The sequence below is a fragment of the Ambystoma mexicanum genome, chromosome 6q, assembly GCF_040938575.1.
Source record: "Ambystoma mexicanum isolate Mex_15411 chromosome 6q, UKY_AmexF1_1, whole genome shotgun sequence".
NCBI classification, from domain to species: Eukaryota; Metazoa; Chordata; class Amphibia; order Caudata; family Ambystomatidae; genus Ambystoma; species Ambystoma mexicanum.
In genome coordinates this window covers 750,567,420-750,588,674 of record NC_090937.1, presented here as the reverse complement: position 1 = coordinate 750,588,674, position 21,255 = coordinate 750,567,420, and the positions used below count along the sequence as shown (strand labels likewise).

Here is a 21,255-nt window from a genome sequence, read left to right as displayed (position 1 = left end):
TGCAAATCGAACGTTGTAACCATCAGCAGAACTATTTGAAAAGATTTTAAACTTTCCGCTGAGGGACAGATCGAGAGAGCAGTGTCAAAGATTTAATTTGTCTTATTTATCTTTTATTTTTGTACTGACAAGGACACAGCATGTCTTCGGGAATGAAGCAGATCAAAGACGTAGACTGGGAGCTGATACATTTTGAACATGCATAGTAAAGAGACTTGTTGAATTACTGCTTGATTTTGACACTCCCCATAGCCTACAAAAGAAACTGTATCCAGAACTAATAGACAAATCCAGTGGTCTGACAAGGAGAGACAATCGCTTAAGTTCTGCAGCTCACAAATAGAACAACAGGATCCAGAGGCAATATTATTTAGACTTTGTCTTAAAAGTTAACACATTTTACAGATGATCGAGATGGGGGTCCAGAACAGTACCCTAGTCCTTCCGCAGGAGGATAGATGGTCACAGTTCCCTGGACGTAAATGCTGCCGCCTAACCTACAGGGGCATAATGTATTTGTGTATTATATTCATCATCATTTTACTGTCATTAACAATTAGAACTGCATTTTTTATTGGTGTACGAAGCATTCCAACCGCAGTACATCCACCTAATGATGTACATATGACACCCACAAAAGCACCCAGGCCCTTTATAGTAATTCCAGTCCCTAGGAGATCTGATAATGGAGTGAGTGAACTTGAGATGGATGTGATTAACAATGATACACACACACTTGTGGTAACAAGCAAATTGAAAAGCCGGAGACAAGGTCGGCAGAGTATGAATGAAAAAAGGTTGCTGAGAACCATACGCATGCAAACAATGAATGCACATACACCAAGCCTAGTGTCTATGACTGCAGAACCACAATCCCAAGCCTGGGAGAAGGAAAGACTGCCTACTATGGGAAATCTCACTACAAGTAAAGTAAAGAGCCAAATGAAGGAAGCAGACGTCGTGGAAAGACAAGAAGAGTTGGAAAGAAAGCCAACAGAAACAGCTGTAACAGAAACTCTTGAGCCAACACCAAGAAAGACAAGAGCAAACTCTGAGAAAATCTCTGCACGAGCACAACTGATAGCAGACACAGTATGGCCATTCATAGCCAGAGAAAGGAAAAGACTAGAGGAGCTGAAGATTAAACCCACAGAGACAACATTGCCGAGCATACATGTTCCAGTGAAAGGGACAAGTACAAGTTCTACAATACAGTCATATACTGGCCCAATGTCAGAGTGGATGATATGGGCACTTCTAACCAGAAGAAAAAAGGTGCAAGGGGACAAAGAAAGAACTGCCAGACTTCTGTTTACTCAAATGGCACAGATGAGGAGGCCTGCACCATGGACCAGGATACCTGAGAATCCTCCAGTAAGAAAGAGCCATATAGATGCATTCAGGGATGTAGTTATAGCGAACTACATGAATACTTTAAGAATCAAGAGAAGCATGCACAGAGACAAAAACAAACTAAACGATTACTTGGACAGCTCAGCACCTTTGGGAAACAGCATTTGGTACCAACACATGAAGTAAGTTGGAAGACGAAGATCAGAGGGGGAATGCTTTGTTTGTGCATTCCTGCCATACAGCATGGGGAAGTCCAAGAACTTCGTAGCTGTAGAAATTGATGTCCAGACAGCACACTGTCTTTCGCATGTAGCAATGTGCAAAACCAAAGGCCAGTTCATGGGTAGTGATGCCTCAGTGTAATGGGCAACTGAAAATACTGATCATGATGAAGATGATTATGTTCAAGACATAAGGACAAGAGACAGAGCTCATACTAGGAATCATGTGTTCAGGTACGAGAAACCTGGAGTGAAAGAAGCGGAAATCTGATGGGAAGTGAACCAGAAACTAAATATCCAAGGAAAAACTCCAGAAGAGGCTCAAAGCTGGAACAACAGAGGCCAAATACAGATTTGGGGAACAGTGCTTTCACCAGACGGATGGGAGAAAGGATTTGTAATTTCAGGGCATGGATGGTCCTCAGAGCCTGCAAGGAAGCAATTGAACATTCACAAAGAATATGCAAGCCAGTATGGCCAAGGCTTGCAAAACTGCTGACATGGGTCGAAGACAGAGGAGGACCCTTGCAGATAGTACCACTGGAGAGTTCAAAATTGTGTTTCAGGAATAATGGCACAAGGAAGATGGGAGAGAACCAGAATTGTAGACGAATCTTTGATGCTCCAGGAATGATACATGGAACTGCAGTGATTATGGATCATTATTGGGCATGTGGATCCAAAGCATACATCGGACTGCCGAGAAACTGGGGAGGCATATGCACAATAGTGAATGTCCACGTTCCAGCTTTGGTGATCCCGAAAAGTGACCTGAATATTGGCAGTTTCCCAAAAGCAGATGCACACCGGAGGAAAAGGAGATCTGTGGGACTGTTGACCCGAATGAAAAGGAAGAATTACTTCTCTGCCAAATCAGAAGAAGCCTTTCATGCAGTTGCATATAAACACAGGCTGTTTAGCCTCACCTTATCAGTGTTCACAACAATTTTCATGTCAAGATTTCAAGTTGGAGCAAATACTAATGGTTGCAGATAACCAGATGGAAGTTACTGCAGACCATCAACACAACCATAAAAGGATTCAACGCGATCAAGGAAGAGTTAAGAGCAGTCCGATTGATGACTCTCCAGAATAAATATTTGCTTGACATGATCACAGCTACGGATGGAGGAGTTTGCACAAAAATCGGAGAATCATGTTGCACATTTATACCTTCTCACGATGAGGAAAATGGAACTCTAACAGAAGCCATAGGTATGCTGACAAAACTGCAGAACGAGATGATTGATGAGACTGACGAAGTTGATGATGACAGTTGGTTTGGATCACTATTCCACAATGGATGACAGATGCATTCAAATTTCTAGGAGCCCTGTTAGTGATGATATTGCTAGGATTCTGTGTTATCAAGATAATATCTCAGTGCCAGAAAACTGCCGAAAAAAAGCCATAGGGATGAAGATCATAATTGATGTCGAGCCAGGATGGAAGCCCAAAGACTTGACTGACGAAGAAATAAGATATTTTGTGAAAGCAGGCATTCATGCACCAGAAGGTTTCTATATCCCAAGAAGCAAAGAAATTATGTGGGAAGATGGGTTTACTGCAGCCCAAATGGACAGTGTCAACTGATGGTATGGAATAAAGACGAACACGTGAGAACAGCAGGAAGTCTAAAAGGAGTCATAAAAATATGGACTCCAAAGAGACAGTTCTTCAGACCATCATGTAGAGACCCAGAAGATGAAGAAGGAATGTGCCCAGGTGAATACAGAGGAGCCAAAGAAGATTGATCCAAAGGAGGTGAGTGAAAGTGGTCGATAAATCGCCCAGAGTGGGGAGTGGAGAGGAGGTCCCAAATGCAGCCCACACTACAACCGTCCATTTTGAAGTACCAGGAATGTTCACACTGAGATATGTGACGTATGATCAGCAAGTAAACCAGCAGAGAGCCGCGGTGGGGCTCTGTCCAGTACCTATCAGAAGAACGAGGCCTATTGAAGTACCAGTATCGAGGAAACCATGGACAGTAAGGTACCCCTTGAGAAAGCCATATCAACAAATGAGACTAACCGAAGATCACCTGAGTACAGTCCCTGAAGAACCCATACATTTCTTAATGGAAGATGAATGGTGACATCACAAGAACCTAAAACTGACTCCCCTATAGATGAAATGACGACCAGAGAATGACATAAAGAAACGGAACGCCATGAACAAGGATATCGTGAATTTAGAGTGTGAAGGCGATGTCAAATGAAAGAAGCTTAAGCTGTAATCATGGCAAAGATATTTGACCAGTTTACACGTGTACATATGCTTGGAACCGCAAGAAAGCTAACAGAATTGTGCGGCTTGCTATGCTTAGTAGAGGGATAGTGCGGCAAGCACCATATACATATCTACCTCAAATAAACCACTTTATATGAAGTATACTTCCACTTTGCACAAAAGCAGAATCAACAAAAATCACTAAGACCATTCGAGAAAGGTTTCACATTCAACAGAATCAGGAGCGGAGCGGTAGAAACGAAACTCAGCAGAGGCAACTCGTGCCTGAGGAACCAAGGTCGTATCCATCAAAATGAACGAGCAGTAGCTACAATTAACTGATTTAAGGACCAAAATATACTGCTTTGAAGGGGCAAGATAAAAAGGCGAAGACAGGTGGTGGGTGAACATAAAATCAAATACATGAATTGTTGAGGAAAAGGCAAATCCACGGTGTCTGAATCACGTGACCAGCCGAACGAACAGAGCAAGACCCCCACACCTGCGCATGGCTGTGAGCCAGGAGAAGATATCTAGGCAGAAGATGCAGTCTTGAGGCCAACCACAGCGAAATAATTGACACATAGCCACTAAAGAGATGATTGATTGAAGAAAGGCCAGGTGAGTTGAGGGGCACCCTGGACCTGGTCGACCATTCTGCTAAGCAAGTGAAAAAGTATGCATGGAGTTGGTGCCAACCCAATCATCGTGCACCAAGTAATCTAGGGTCTTATAGTTAGTAGAACCAATGGGACATCGTACTTTTAGTGACGTCTGCAGTAGTCATTTTTGAAGGAAGGCCTTAGATGCCCACCTGACAATGTTTTGCCAATCCCCTCACTTTGTTACCATATACAGATATAGTACCTATAGTAAAGTTACCTTTTCCGAACCAATAGTATTGCATGTCAACTTTTGAGTGTTACATGTCAAGGATGACGAGTTTTTAGTATAAATGTTAGGGTTTTTATGAAGTTCATTGGAGTTGAAGCAAAAAGGAAGCTCGCACCATTGCTGATATTCATGACTCCCCGTTTTTTGTACTTATCATTAAACTGACTCCCTTTGCCAAACCGTTGAGTTGTCCTTATTGGTTGGTGTTGGAGTATTAAATCTGCACCCTCATCCATCTCATGGGTGCTGCTATCTTGTCTTAAAGTGCTTCTGGGCAAACCCCGACTCTATGGGCCGGTTGGGGGTCCCGGAGCACACCAGACTGAGCCACAGCAAAGCGTGGCTGGGGACAGCTGGTATAGGAATATACCTTTAATTTACTATAGCCATACATGCATGAGTTGCTTTTTCCAGCATTTTTGAAAAGACTCCACCATCCACATTAGTCTGTTATTGAACAATTTTGTAGATGATGTTTACACTTTCAAAGTTCTCACTTCAGGAGTTTGCTATTGTTACTCATTCATATCCATGGTTAATAACAAGGAAGCTTTAAGCGTTGGCGCTGGGTGACATGCAAGCTTTCGTGCGTTGTTGTTTTATGGTAATTGTGACGTCGTCCGATGTCCCAAACATTATGACATCATTATTAGTACTTATGGAGTCGTTTTTTTTTGCATGGTGGTGCATTGCTTTGGAGTGCGTGTAACGCTATGAGGTTCGCAATTCTTCTTGTGAATTAACCTAACGGTAACCAAGGGTAAGGTGCCTTTTAATTATTTTAGGTGCTTTGCAGCACAGAACTGCTTATTTTCCACGCTATGGAGGTTTATTATTTTTTTCTGGTTAACTTTGAGGTCACACTATTTTGAAAGTTTATGAATTAGCCAGGAGGCCATTGACTTTTCGGGAATACACTATTCCCTACTTTAAGAGCTTAATTTGCCAAGGATTAACTGTTATTGATGAAGTGTGAATTGGATTAGCTGTCAAAGATGTATTTTTGGATAAGGTAATATGTCAATGCTTGTATACCACATCCTCTTGGATTAGTGGTGTTTTTATTGAACTATACAGCACATGGGTGTGTCTACTGAGAATACGTGTATGTATCCGTTGGCAGCTATTGGTTGGTCAGACTTGTTTTTTAGTTTGAGGCACACGCTTTTCGTTTTGTAATTGCATCAGTTTTCTTCTCTTTTGCTACATTTCTTTTCCATTAGAGGTTTTCAATGGGTTGCAGTGTTGGCAGATGCGTGCACATAGTGCATGTTTACATTATTAGTGTTATTCAAGACACAGGGTTGTATACTGTCCCTTGTACTATTTTACACAATTTGTCCAGTTACCTGGGAATCCCACTTTTTGGTCCCTTGATGTAATTGTCAATCAACCAACATCTGGAAACTACAAACAATGTGAAATACAAATACACTGTTTGGTAATATATTGAATATTGGATTTTATACCTATTGTATAGCTACCATTTTTCTTTTCCCTATTGTGGATGTTATTGGTAATACTCAGCCCTGAAGAAGACCTGTGGTTTCAAGTCGAGATGTGCGTTGGCTAACCATTAAGAAGGAAATCCTATATGAACAAAGACTAAGCATATCAAAATTTGTGTTTGAACTTTGTGGTTGTTGCAAACAACTCTTGACAATTTCACTTTGGCTTAGTGTTTTAGGCAACAATTAGAAAAATATAAGGGAATGGCGCTTTGGTCACACTACCTGGTTAACACTTTTTTTTAGGTGACCTTTGGGCTTATCACCTTGTGAGACCTTTGTATGCGGAAATTCCCTCTTAAACTAAGAACCATCGTTGGGTTATAGGAACAGTTACTCTTACGGCTTGCTCTTAGCTCATTGAAGTTTTAGCCCCATACCTATAATCACCCCCACATGGGTTCTTTTGAAATTCTTAAATTACAAATCTCTCTAGGTCTTGAAATGGTGAACGAAAAGCCATGTATCATCTTTTCTCCTTGTTCTTTATGTATGTTCCCCAATTCTGATAGTGATGGTTTGACATAACAACATATAGTAATATACAGTTTCATAATCAACATTTTGGTGAACAACTTAGTGACTTGAATTTGACTCTCTTGGCAACCAAACTTACATTTTGAAACTGGATGGAGGTAATAGCAGTCAACTTTGCGGAGGAGTGTCATGGCATACTGTGCTTTTTCTGATTTGGAAATGGAGGGAAGATAAATGACTAGTTATAATGCTCGCCTGCAGAAGCATTGATTCCAGTGAGTTTGTCGGGAAGGGCAAGTGTGGCAGAACTTTAATAACAAATTGCTTATGCAAGTGCCAGGTGTTGGTGGTGTACTTGATTTGAGTGCATAGCTATAGATTGTCCTTGCGGCAGAAGCAAAGCTTTTTAATCTCAGAGGTTGATGTGGGGATAGATCCATGGCAGGAAGACCAGAAGGAGGAGGAGCAGAGATAATTTCAGAGATGAATATCAGAATAGTGGTCTTGTCCCCATTGAGTTTGTCAATTGTATTTGACCCAGCTGTAAATTACTTCTATGTGTGCATTTGGAAAAGGAGGAAGTAATTCCGTTCCTACAGTTTTCTTTCCAAATTTTTCGTGGATACTGTAGGGTATACTGTTTAATTCTATATCAATGCCCCCTTTCATTTTTCATTTTTTGTGTGTATTTTTAGCACCCTTTTTCTTTCTGCCTAATTTTTTTCCTTTGTTTTTATATTCATCCCTGCTATACTCATTTCACACTTCTTCTCATTTTCTTCTTTATCATTTTATGATCTGCAGTGATGTGATAGCCTGAATGTTGTGTGGTCATTTCTCAAATAGTCTATCTTCGTTCATTTTAATGTTGTTGCCCCAAAATGTTCTAATCATTAAGTATAAGTCAGAGGCAGTCCTTTCGAAGCATTTAGAGGCTTGTTGTCTACTTTTCAGGATCACATGGCATTCCATAGAATGGGTGGGTAAAATATTATTACTCCTATGTCCCGTTGCCTTTCCTCCATACTGTATGGGCATTCCTCGCTAGGGACGGGAGACGGAAACTTTTTCACCAGAAAAAGCATCTTCACCTTTAAATTTAGATGAGCGCGGGGGCAAGGCGATGGAGCATGCGCTCCCCTGACTGTGCCCACCGGCACCACTTCTCAGTCCTCTTTTCCGTTTTGGACAGAAACAGACCACTTTCACCAGCACCTCCCGGGTTAGGCCTCTGGCCTAGTAATTCCATGCACTATTCCCCAGAAAAGTACTTTTGTCTTCTTTTTCTTCTCTTTCAATCAGGTACCGCTCTGTCCTCTGGCGGCACGCTCCTCCCCGGTGCATGTCGGTGACGGCGGGCTTCAGCAGGTGTCCAGCCTGTGAGGGTCTGTTCCTCGGTCTGAACCCAAAGGGCTACGCCCTAGTACCGGACTGATGTCTAAGGGGGCGCCTGTACGCAGCACTACTGGCGCCACTGCCGAGGGCACTCTGCCTGACAGGACCCGTCCTGAGGTGCAGGTTAGGCCTCAAGCTCCCCCGTTCTGCATACTGGAGGAAGCCGGGCCCAGCGAGGCAAGCGCCACGATGCAGGCACATGGCATGCAGCTGGACAAAATGGCCGTCAGGCCAGACAAAATGGCAGCTTGCCCGACACCTTCCCTCTTTGGGGACCAGGTAGAGGAACAAGTCTTCAGGTGGGACTGGTCAACGCCAGGCACTTGGCCCACGGCATACCCATCCACGTCGCAGGGTAGATACACCTTACCCCTTACAGCCAGACAAGGTGCCCCTAGGTCTCACAACCTCAGGGCCCGGCACCGATGTCGACTCCATCAAGCATCCTCTGGCCTGTGAAGACGGGTTCTTTGAGAAGTTCCTTACGCTTATAAGGTCCCTGCAGATGGGAAACCTCCTTAGGGATGTTATCAGGGACATGCTCCCTATGGTACAGCCGCTAGCTCCCACGGCCACGCCACCCTAGGGTCCAGCTCCTCTGGTTCCAATGCAGCCCCAGCTGCCCACGCCAGTCCCTCTGACACCGGCTCCCATGCCTGTGCCAGTCACAGCAGACCTCTATCTGCTGCCACAGCAGCCTCCGGGTCCGATCAGTACGCCACAGCTCCCTGCGCCCAGCACTCCTCCAGCTGCACCGGATCAGCAAGACACACCAGTGAACACAGATGAGGAGGAGTAACCCGACACTCTTATCATCACTGAAGGCCTTTCATGAATGGCTGGACAGCTTGGCTGAGTATCTGGGGATCCCACAGCCACAGATGGAACAACCAGAGGCAGGGGTTTTGGCAGAGATTCTCACTCTACGCCCCTCGGCTAGAACGAGAGTTGCAATGCAGAAGGATGTGATGGCCCTTGCCAAAAAAGGATGGCTCAAGCCACATTCTACGCAACCCACCAATAGGCATCTCAACGCCAAGTTTAGGCAAACAGAAGGGGACCCCCTCTTACTGTCGGCACACCCCCAGCCACACTCCTTTGTGATTGCGGCAGCATCACTCTACTCGAAGCCTCAATCATCCTCTGCTACTTCAGCCCCTGCATTCGTGGGTAAGGAGGCGAAGATCCTGGAGACATTTGGAAAGAAGATCACGCTTCAGGGCATGCCATATGTATTGCTACCAATATGAGGAGGACGGCTTGGCTAAGGGTGACGAAGTTCAACCCTGATGTCCAGGAGCATATACTGGACCTTCCTTTCGAGGGGGGGGCGATCTGTTCCATTGTACTACGGACGAGGAACTCGTTAAGAAGAATAGTTCACAGACTGCTAAGTCATTATCGGTCCTCACCAAGTGCACCCCCATGGCGGCAGATAGTCAAGCGCACCAGTGCTCAGACAAGGGGCGGTCCTTCGGAAGCTTCAGGGACTTCCAGGAGAGATGGTCCAGACAACCGGACAGATTCCCGAGCCAGCACAGGCGTAAGCAGCACAAGGTGGTGCACAAGGGCTTTTTCCAGTCCCAAAGTCGCAGCCTGGGGCTGAGGCTTTTTCCTCAGCCCCAGGCTCAGAGGGCAAGAAAGCATGACAGTCATCTGGATCCACGAGTGTCTGGTGGGGGGCAGGCTTTCCCTTCATGCTCGCCGCTGGCTGACGAGGTTCACTGACCCATGGAGCCTCTCCGTAGTATCCACGGGTTGCCAGCTCCCTATCCCTCCCTCTCTCCTCTCCTTCGCTCCCACAGATTGGTACATCAACTCTGTTGGCGGAAATTCGCTCGCTCATAGAGAGTCAAGCAGTGGAGGAAGTCCCAGCCTCTCAAAGGGTTCTGGGCTTCTATTCACAGATTTTCACCATACACAAAAAGAGCCAGGCTGGCCTGAGATTTTTGTTCGACCTTTCCACCTTGAACCTTTCCCTTCCTCTCGAAAAGTTCAAGATGGTTACCACCGTGCTTATAGCGGAGACATTGTGTGCGGGAGATTGGCTGTGCTTCCTGGATCTGAAGGATGCCTACCTAAACGTCCCGATCTGGCAACCCCATCGGTCCTTTCTGAGGTTCGGGATCATGGGTTTTCATTTCCAATACAAGGTTCTACCCTTTGGCCTCAATTCAGCCCCCAGGGTTTTCACAAGACTAATGAACATGGTGGCAGCCCTGCTCAGGGTCAACACATCTACCCATACCTAGACGACTGGCTTGTCAGGGCAAGGTCTCCGGAGCCAGTCCAGCACACCACCTCCGCCCTTATGAATACACTACACGAGCTGGGATTTTCCATCAATCTCAAGAAGTCACAGTTGGAGCCCACGCAGAGCCTAACCTTCCTGGGCCTTATCTGGAAAACGAGCTCTGAGAGGATTTTCCCCTCACCGGACAAGATTGCACCCATCAAGATGGCCACAGGGCAGTTTCTCACCAGAACAGTGACCTCGGCATGGTGGTAACAACACCTCTTGGGCATCATGGCAGCATGTCTCCTTGCAGTGCCGCATACGAGGCTCAAAATGAGGGGATTGCGGAGATCAAAGATGGCGACCCCGGCCTAGAGACATGTCTGGGTGTCTCTCCCGCCGGGCCGCAACAAAGAAGGGGTACAATAAAGGCAGAAAGCTGATCCAGGTGGTGCCCAGCTCTCCCCTCGGACTCGGTAACGTGCAGGGAAGGCTGTGGAGAGTTTCGCGGCGGAAAGCACAGCCAAGTGAAGATACGAACTGGAGCGGGTGCACCTCCCCCACAGCTGCGGCGCCGGGAAGCGTTTCAGCGCGGACGGCTCTGCCGGAGGAGCAGGAAGCCCCTCGGCGGGAGAGAAGGGGGTGGCCCTCCCGCCCACAACACCTTACTCCCACGGAGAGGATCAGTTCTGTGGCAGAGCTGGAGCGGCATCGGAGGCAAGGGAGATTAGGCGGAGTAGCCGCCGGTTCCAGCGGGGACGAGACTGCAGCCCTCAGCGTGTGCAGGCGCAGTAACTCGGCAGGAGTGAGGCCACTCTCTATGGGGGACGCTCCGCGGCTGGGAGGGGTGACATTGTGAGTGAGACATTGGGCGTGAGACATTGGGCGGCAGTGAGCGGAACCTTTGCCTCCAGACAGAAGACGGGCGTCTCTGAGCGGGAACCGTGAGCCGACAGGAGGGAGGTCTGCATCCCATTGGTGGCATCGCCTGCCATTCAAAGGAAGGTAGGGAGCGGCAGCGGGAGTCCTGCAGACCTCAAGAGCCCGGAGCAGGGGGCAGAGGGAGACTCCTGGCCTCCCTGGGAATTACTGCCAGGTCTACAGTTAAAAAGCAGGTGCGGCTGGGAGGAACACAGTAGGGCGCTTAACCGGGGGGGTCTGACACGGTCTCCCCCCTCCACACCGTCAGCAATCAGTGGAGGGCGAGCAGGGAAGGCCCACTACGGAGCTGGGGGTGGAATACATCCAGATCACTCGAAGGAAGGGGAGGTGAAGTGCCCCCCTATACGCAAGAATTCATAAGTCCCCAATGCAATAGGGGAGAGCGGTGGACCGTAACCCTGGCGCAGCAGCAACAGGGCCGGACGGGGTCATCTGCAGGACTGGAAGGACGGCAACAAGAGCCCAGCAAAGAGCTGGGGGGGAGAAGGAGTCTGCCCCCCCATGAAAGGTGCCTGAGGTACTAGGAGGACAGTTTGGTAAAAGGGACTTTGGTGCATAGCACAGAAAGGAGCAGATCTAGCCCTTGCCCCACACAGCAGGTCCAAGGCTCGGCGGAAAGGTGGGGCACCCCAGGCGCAGCCCATCACTAACAGGCAGGACTCTAATTTAGTGCAAATGTGGGCCTCAGAATCCACGACAAACCCAAAAGGGAAAAGACTGGAGGCCATCCAGACAGAGCAGTCTCCCACACCGCAAGCAACAACCTCCAAAGAGGATCTCCATTCCTGGTTCAGGGAATTACAGGAGATGTTCATGTCCACGGTGCAGGACCAATTTGGCACGCTGAGGCAGGACATGAAGCAAGCGTTGCAGGAGCTCAGGACAGATGTGTCAAAGTTGGAAGAGCGGACGTATATGCTGGAAAGAATAGTCTAAAATGTAGAGGATGAAGAACAACAAAATGGGGAACTGCAAGAGCAACTGATGAGCTTAACACACAATCTGGAATTACAGTGTGAGGACTTGGAGAACCTTTCTCGACGGTGGAACATCTGGATTAAGAATATGGTCGAGTCGCTTCAGGATAAAGTGCTCAAATCAGCCAGTCAAGAGGTCTTCATAGATATCCTGGCAGCCGAAGGAGAGGAAGAAGTAGGGATTGACCGGGTTCACAAAGTGGGCCCGAGGAGGTCGGCCGAACCAGGGGAGCACCCAAGAGATGTGCTGGTAGCCCTCTCCTCGTATCCCCAAAAAGAAAGGATCCTGAGGAGGGCGCACAACATCGATCACATCCGGATGAATGGGGTGGCAATTCAATTGTACCAGGATCTAGCACTGGTAACGCTGCAGAAAAGAAGAAGAATGGCTCTGGTAATCAAGGAACTGAATGCCAGAGAAATAAGATAAAAGTGGACTTTTCCATTTGGCCTCCTATTTACGTGGGACGGGAAGCAGAGGAGAGTGCAAACGTGCGAGGAAGGCTTGCAAGTTATGGGACTCCAAGAGGAGTGCAACGCGGAGAACTCCCAACGGGCAAGGGAAGAGCGCTGCAGACACCTGTCTGGTTGGAAATTGGTACAGAACAAGAAACCCCTACAAAAAGGAGGCCGGAGGGGCGCGGTGCCCGCTATGGACTCATGATGGAACCAGGAGGGGTTACGAGTGGAGCAGCTGGGACCAATACGAGTAAAAGACAGGACATTGACAGCTCACTGATGAAGAGGCGGCGTCCCGGACGAGGGCCGCAGAGTTGGACTCCGAGGACTCCGAAGGTAAATGCGGGGTTTAGGATTCCCTGCACAGTTATACCCGAGTAAGCAGAGGGTCAGGAGCGAAGGGCGGGACGCCCAAGCTACTATAGTCCCCTGGTCCCTCCTCGGGTCAGTTGTTGGTTATCTGGGGAAGCTGGGGGGAGATGGTGGGGAATCTATAAAATGTTGGGTGAAGCTACGGGAGGGGAGAGGAGGGGAACAAAGGGGGGGGGGCGGAGGGTTGCTCGGATATGGATGGGAACGGGCGACAAGATTCCACCAGGAACCGGGGCCCATCGGTAAGCTATGAATCCTTACCTTTAATGTTAGGGGGCTCAGTAATCCTGTAAAAAGGAAAAAGGTGGAGGGACTGTTGAGAAGGGAGGGTGGAGATCTTATCATGCTGCAAGAGACCCACATAAAGCTGCTGGATAAAGATAGGATGAACTTAAAGGGATACGCCCTGAAAGGACAGTCCAACGCCCAGGACAAAAAGGCAGGTGTCCTGATAGCGGTGCGCGATAGTAGAAACGCCCTCCTTCACGGGACATTAACGTACAAGATGGGAACGTAGATATATGCAATGTCACGATTGAGGGGCTCCGCCTCAGACTAGTGGCTATCTATGCACTGAATACGGGGCAAGACAACTTCCTGAGGGAGGCACTGGGGAAACTGGAGGGGTTTGCGGAGGGGGAAATAATCCTGGAGGGGAGACCTGAACAATGCGTGGCTCCCGGCAATGGATAGGAGTTCGGGATGCGGCCAGGGTCAGGGGGAGCCCTCAAAACGTCTCTGCCAAAAGATGAAACATCTGACTCTGGTAGATGTATGGCGAGAGCGCAATGAACAGCAAAGAGGGTTCACCCACTACTCGCTTGTATACAACTCAATGTCGCGAATAGACTACTTCTGGGTTACGGCAGGACTAATGGGGAAGGTACTAAGCATGGAAATTGGCCTGATCTCGTTATCAGATCATGCCCGCCTGCGGTTAGATGTGAAGACTTCGAACGGGAATAAGGGGATCTGGGGTTGTAAGCTCCCACATGAGGTTCTTCATGATCCGGGTTTTGGGGGAAGACATCAGGGGGAAGATACAAGAATATTTAGCCATTAACGACACAGGAGAGGTCAAACTGGGTACGGTATGGGAGGCCCTAAAGGCAGTCATTAGGGGGCAGTTCATAGCCATGAAAGCGTCCAAGGACAGGCAGAGATATGCTTGGGAAAGAGAGCTGGAAAATAAATTTGGCTGATATTCAAGGAGAATGCATAAAGAAGCCAACACTTTCCCTGAGGAAAGCCGCGAGGCACGTGCAGGAACAGTTAGACATGCTGCGCACGAAAAAAGCAGACACAAGCCTCTTACGTCTCAGGCATTGGTATTACTCGAAAGCCAATAGAGCAGATAATCTATTAGCGAGGCAACTGCGCGCAAAGCAACAGAAAGTGACGATCAGGGAAATACGCAACAAACAGGGGGAGAAGTTTACCAGTACCACAGAGATGGGAGAGGAGTTTAGAGCCTTTTATTGAGACCTGTACGCCACAGGAAATCTGTGTGGGGTAGACTAAAATAGCTACCTAAACTCCATTACCTTGCCGCAGATATCTAAAAAGGACAGGGAAGATTTGGACGGTGACATCAGGGAGGAAGAAGTACAGCTAGCAATAAAGGGGCTACAATCGGGTAAAATGCTGGGGCCGGATGGCTTTACAGTGGCCTTCTATAAAAAAAATATGCAGAAGACCTGGTTCCATTCCTAACAGAACTGTACAACTCCTTTAGAGAGGAGGGAAATATGACCCCAACCATGAACGAGGCTAAGGTATTGGTCTTCCACAAAGCGGAAAAGGACCCGGCATATCCAGGGTCGTATTGACCAATTGCCCTGATAATTCAGGATGCAAGAATTTACACAAAAATTCTAGCTTCTAGATTGTCCCCGCTGCTCCCAAATCTGATCAATAAAGATCAATCAGGATTTATACCAGGCAGGCAAACGCATGACAATTTGAGATGCATAGTACATCTGGTGGCGAAAGTAGGTATCATGCACACCCCCGCAACTCTACTGGTGGTTGATGCTGAAAAGGCATTTGACTGGGTGGAATGGTCAATTCTTTTCAGGACATTGGAACAGATGGGGTTTGGGGACAACCTTCGGGAGATGGTCAGGGCAAATTACAACTCCCCCTCGATCAGAATAAGCATTAATGGGGAGATCACGCGAAGAGTGGAACTCTCTAGGGGTTCTAAGCAGGGGTGCCCCCTCTCGCCCATATTGTACGCTATCTATCTGTAGCCATTGCTTTGCGGACTCTGGGAATCGAGGGCAGTAGTGGGGATGGAGATGGCGGGGAGGCAACATAAGGTGGTGGCGTATGCGGATGATCTGTTGATGATTATAGGGGACCCGATTCGCACTCTCCCAGAGGTGATAAGGGAGCTGGAATCATTTGGGGCGGTGGCAGGGCTAAAGATAAATAGGAGCAAGTCAGAAATCCTCCCGCTGGCGGGTGACATAGGGGAGTTGAGGAGGGTGGCCACATCACTTGGTCTTAGATGCGCAAATAAAGGGATCAAATACTTGGGTATTACCCTTATGAGTAGGGTGGACCAGATGTACGGGGGGAATTTCCCAGAGGTGCTGGGGGTGATCAAGCAGAGAGGTGGGAACGGCTGGCAATCTCATGGTGGGGGCGAGTTGCCACGATAAAGAGGTCCATTCTCCCGAAACTGCTGTACTACTTCCAAGCTTTACCGATAAAGATCCACAGGTCTTTTTTCAGGGCATTAACTAAAGCAATTTTTTTCATTTATTTGGAGGAACAAGACCCCGAGGATATCAAGGGCAGTATTAACGGCCCCAATAAGGGAAGGGGGGGTTGGCTCTCCCGCGCTTCTACAGGTATTATCAGGCGGCACAGCCGCGCTTCTACAGGTATTATCAGGCGGCACAGTTGTGGGTACTCAAAGAATGGATGGGAGAGGAGCAGCAGAAGGTTTGGCCGAACAAGACAGAGCGGTAGCCAGAACACCACTGAGGGATCTATTGTGAAAGAGTAAGCGGCATAGACATGAAAACCTACGAGAGTGCGGTGATGAAAGCTCCCCTGGATGTGTGGGATGAACTCAAGCAGCGCGGCGTAGTTTCAACTGTGCCGGGCCCCTTCTCCCCCATGTTCGGGAATCCAGACTTCTCCCCAGGAATGGAGAAGGGCGCCTATAGAAACTGGGAATTAGCGGGGTGTACAAAAATTGGGCAAATGATGGAGGGCCAAGAGGTGCTTCTGTTTGAAACGTGCACTGAGAGCCTGAAAGTCAGGGAGTCAGATAGATTTAAATATGAGCGACTTAAACACTGGTTAAACACCCTAGCGATCAAGCAGGCGGCGACTCTGGACCTCTCTCAGTTCGAGAAGTTCGCAATAACCAACCCAGGGACAAGAAAGTTGGGATCCACCCTTTATAGATTCATTAATGGGCAAGAGGAAAGGGTCAGCTGGTCTTATATGGTGAAATGGGAGCACACCCTTGGGGAGTCCATCAGTAGGGAGCATTGGGAGGATCTGTGGGGCGGTATACCAAGGGTAGCTCGATCAGTCCAGATGAGGGAGATGTGGGTTAAGGCGATGACTCAGTGGCACCTGACTCCGGCGAGACTGAGAGGGATGTTTCCACAGGTGTCCAATAGATGCTGGAGGGAGTGTGGAGGCGAAGGCACATGGAGGCACATATGGTGGGAATGAAAAAAGATCCAGGGCTTATGGGCCGATATAAAGGCACAACTGCAGGGGATCTTCCCGAACGTGGCACTGATGGGGGAACGGGTGTGGATGTGTGGCCTTAAGGAGGCGGCAGCCAAAGAACTGACCAGGTCGCAATAGAGGTGCTTTATGGGTTTGCTAATAGCGGCTTGGGCAGCTTTGGCCCAGTGTTGGAAACATTCAGACCCCCCGCTTATCTTCAGTTGGGTGCAAAAGGTCTGGTCATTAATCACTATGGAAAAACTATCTTACACCCTGAAGGGTGCTACCGCCTCCTTCGAAAAAGATTGGGGAAAGGTGCTGGAATTTCTTCAGTCGGACTACATGGAACAGTGGTGCCCACACAAAATTAGAATATTGGACTAGTTCAGGACATGAGCATTTCCCAGAGGACTCAGAGTACACTCTCCGGCGGGGGGAGCCAAGGGGGAGGGGTTCGTTTTGTTGTTGTACGTATGAAAATAATTTAAAAAAAATTAAAAAATGAGGCTATTGCAGTTGTACTTCGCAGCCTCCTGGAATCAGGAGAAGGGTTCCCAGGCGGAGCTGGTCAGCATCCCACATCATCTCCACCAGGTCCTAGTCTGGTGGAGCACGGACTACAACCTGCGGATAGGCAGGCCTTCCCATCAACCAGCTCCACAGGTCACCATCACCACGGACTCATCCCTAGAGGGCTGGGGAGCTACCCTGGGCAGCCACAGTGACCATGGGTTATGGTCCCGTCGGGAGCAGGCAGCCCACATCAACTGGCTCGAGTTGATGGCCTTCTGGCTCGCTCTCAGACTGTCCGACAATCGTAAATAATCTGCACCAAAATGTATTGCTTGTTCCATAAAAGGACCACATTATTCTAGGTCATATGAATCATGGATTCTATCTTACAATAACCCTTTATTTTCGCTGAAAATAAAACGGTCAAATTAATATTTTTTATTTTACAACAAAATGAGGGGTGGGACACCCAACCCATACTTTACTTTCTGCCAACACCTTCGAACTATATACTTACGCCCAACCCACCCATCTACGTATTTGTGGGGGGAAATTCAGCAAAAAATGTTTTCATCATTTTACTTTAAATTAAAGGGTGAGTATTAATTAATTAATGATCAAGGTCAATATTGGTGTAAACCAATTCAGAGCCAACCAACAGACCTCGCCTCAATCGTCATCTGCTCAATGAACGATATTGAAGGTGATCACGAGACATCATTGTCTTCAAAGTAGCACCATAACGTCTTCTCTTTTAGGGTCCCTGAAAAGTATACGTAACAGTGGGTTTTCTGTTTTTTATTAAGTGTGTTCATTTGTTGTCTCTTGTTTTAGGTTGCATGGGTTTAGACACGGATATATTGACTTCAAGTGTCTTTCCTTCACTAAAATGGAGCAGCTTCCATTACGCATTATTACTTATTCGTACTTGGAGAGGGACAATCAGATTGTTTCAAACGATCTGATTGGCCCTTGCCGGGTCCTTACCTGCCCGACAAGGCTCTGCTCACCGCCGTGGCCTCAGGGTTTCTTGCGTGAGTTGTCGCCATGGAGAGTGGAGAAGGGATTAGGTGTAGTCCCTTCTCTCCTTTCCATGGTAGCCATTTTTTTTCTTTTTTTTTCAGTTGCGAACCGCCGACAGCGTATTGCAACTGAAAAAAAAACTATTAGTACTCCGGTCTTACAGGCCAGAAAACTAATAGCAACAAGCCCCGAGTAGAGGAGGCATTACCACTTCAGGTAAGTAATGCCCCGGCCATCGCTTTGCTCGGGCCTGTATCTATGGGCACTGAGGTATTACCTGAAGCGGTAATGTCCTCGCCCCCTGCTCAGAGCTTATTGCTTAATTGTAAAGAACAGTAGTTGCTCTGTGTGGTGGTAGTTCATTGGCTACCCGACTAAGTGGACCAAGAGCAACATTTGGTTTAGTGTTCCCAACAAATCTGAAATGATGGGACTGTGACCGTTTTGAAAGTTGCCACTTAGAGTCGCAAGCAGCATCCTCACTGCGAAATGGGGCTCGTTCTTGCTGTCACATCGTGGAAACACCAAACGTGGAGAGAATTGGTCCAATGTTTCGGTTTTACCCAAAACAACTTTCAGTGATACCTTCCAGACAGTTTACGCCTGCATAATTCTATTCTCATAAACCTTCACTGCAAAAAAAATTCATTTTTCTCCAGCAGCTACAAATAGGAGTCCCTCGTAGATCCCGCTCAGTAACCGGACTTAATCATTGCTTCGTGTCTGACCCAAGCCTCCCTAACTCTATTCATCTGTCGAAAGCGACCATTTTACTGTGCATATTTGCTGGATACTGCCAGCGCATGAAAGGAAATGAGGCACCTGGACACTACTTAATGAAATCCCCCAAACTTCTCACTTAAAGGAGCTTTCAGGAGGGCTAGGCCAAAGGGGCTCATTGAAATCCTCGTTGTGTTTGCTACTCCCGTTTTAAGGGGGATCCCTCGTCCTGGTTCCCATTGTTTCCCCCAGAGCTGCCCTCTAATAAAGAGCAGCTTTAAGTATTGAATGAAGCATGTGTCCTTTGGGCTTTTACCAGCTATGCCCACACTCCTGCTGCGCCTTTCTCGGTGCTGCCAGACCATCTTTATTTGAGCCACAGCGTCTTCTTCCTAATATACACACAACCTTTCTATTTTTACAATAACATTTTGGGAATCTGATGTATGAAACCGAAAATATCCAAGTTATGTTATAAATTGTTATGTTATCGTTTGCATAGCACCTCCTGCCGTAGGTAATGGTGTCAAAGCGCTTTGCCTGTCAGAGTGTAACAAAATGTTTATTGCTTTCCAATAAAAATAACTATTTTACCATTTATTGTAGGACCACGACCCCAATGAGAGATAAGGAAGGAAAGCAGGACTACAGGTATGTGCTATATTACCATGCCCAACCTTGGTTGTATCCAGGAATTCTGCAAACCTACTGCTGTTCCCCTTTACCATGCGTAGACTAAGCCATGGCCGGCACGCCTAGACGCTCCTCAGTCGATGCCCACGCAGGGCCAGCGTCAACACCCAAGCTGATATCACTGCTTCTTCTGGCAAGAAGCGTCAGAGCTGCAGATAGATGTGTCCTGCCACCTACTTTAGGCCATATATCTGATTCACGTCACCGTGTTTTTGGCCTTCACTTATCAGAGTATGACGTCATTTGAAAAATCACAGCCTTCTCTAGACGAGAACAGGAACAGAATGTGTTCATCGGCGCTGGTGGTGCATGTCAGCCACGTTAGTCATGGAACATGCGTTAGGAATGCCAAGCACTGTCTCGAAGCAATGTGAGTGTCTGTGACGTCAAGCACTTCACTGGCATCTCAAAGATCCCATGCCTTCCTGGTGATGGTAGCTAGGGTGTGAAAGCAACAGCCACATGCAAACACCCACCCCTCTTGCCCCCTGAGATCAATATATCACACTTGAGGTTTCTTGTGATATTGCGACACACCTGAAATAAAAGATGACTGACACGTGCCTTGAGCTGCTCTGATTTACTCCACCGTGAAGTATGGCCCATTCACGCACCCCCCTGCCCAGGTGCAATAGAATCCGCCAGAGATGCTGCCACCACCCACCCTTGGTTAAAAGGTGTGGGTGGGCATCAGAATGAGTTGGCTGCTAGTGGTGAAAATGGTCAGTATATGTACCATGTGCATTTCCAGTTTTAGAAAACTCAGCATGCAGTATTTCGGAAATGCAACATACATATCCGAAATGCCATATGTTTGCCATTCGTTTCCCGCAATAGTGGTGGTACTAATAATTCTGCCCTGCGTAAAACGCTGCCTATAGTACACTCCTATAATTATGTAGGTGTCCCTTGCCGAACGAATTTAAATGGCGACGAACATATTGAAAAGCAGGGAGCTAGAGTGGCACAGTCTCTTGGGGGCATTGAAACAAACCTACAAAGCCCAACCTGTTGAGAATGTACAAAATCGAACCTAAGGCAGCTGTAAAATAGGGAGCAGGAACCCGGGGTTTCGCAGATAACTCTTCATGTTGCACTCGGGGGATACATTTAGGAACCACACACTTGGGGCGCTGGAAGGTGGGGACCGCTGGGCTGAGCATACCCTCCTGCATGTCTCTGGAGAATACATATCTGCAACAAATGTCAGGCCTCTCCTCTCAGTCAGCCCCAAATGGTGCAGTACACCGGGAACTGAAGATGCCTTAGTCCGTTTCCCTCTGGCTGGGCGAAGGCAAAAGCTGTACTCGCCAAATCAATCCTCGCAAGTAGTTCCCATCTAGAGGGCGACCATCAGCAGTATTCATGCAGGAGCTCCGTTTCGAGATCCCTCCGCAAACCCTGCAGAGTATAAAGCAGAGCGAATGGAAATAACAGCAGGAATTGTATGTCCGGGACTTTGGGGAAAAGTTCTTCCGTTATCCACAGACCCTCGTAAAAGCTTTTTAATACCGGTCCTCAGACCTATGAACTTTTTTTGC

General features: G+C 47.7%; 1 protein-coding gene across 1 annotated transcript in view; it reads left to right on the top strand.

Annotated features, from left to right (window-relative positions):
- GATB (glutamyl-tRNA amidotransferase subunit B) overlaps positions 1-21,255 on the top strand; it is a 1,295,211-nt gene that overhangs the window by 869,769 nt on the left and 404,187 nt on the right. Inside the window, exon 8 of the mRNA XM_069631274.1 lies at positions 19,628-19,672. Within this exon, the coding sequence (XP_069487375.1) occupies positions 19,628-19,672 (45 nt within the window). The remainder of the gene's footprint in view (positions 1-19,627; positions 19,673-21,255) is intronic.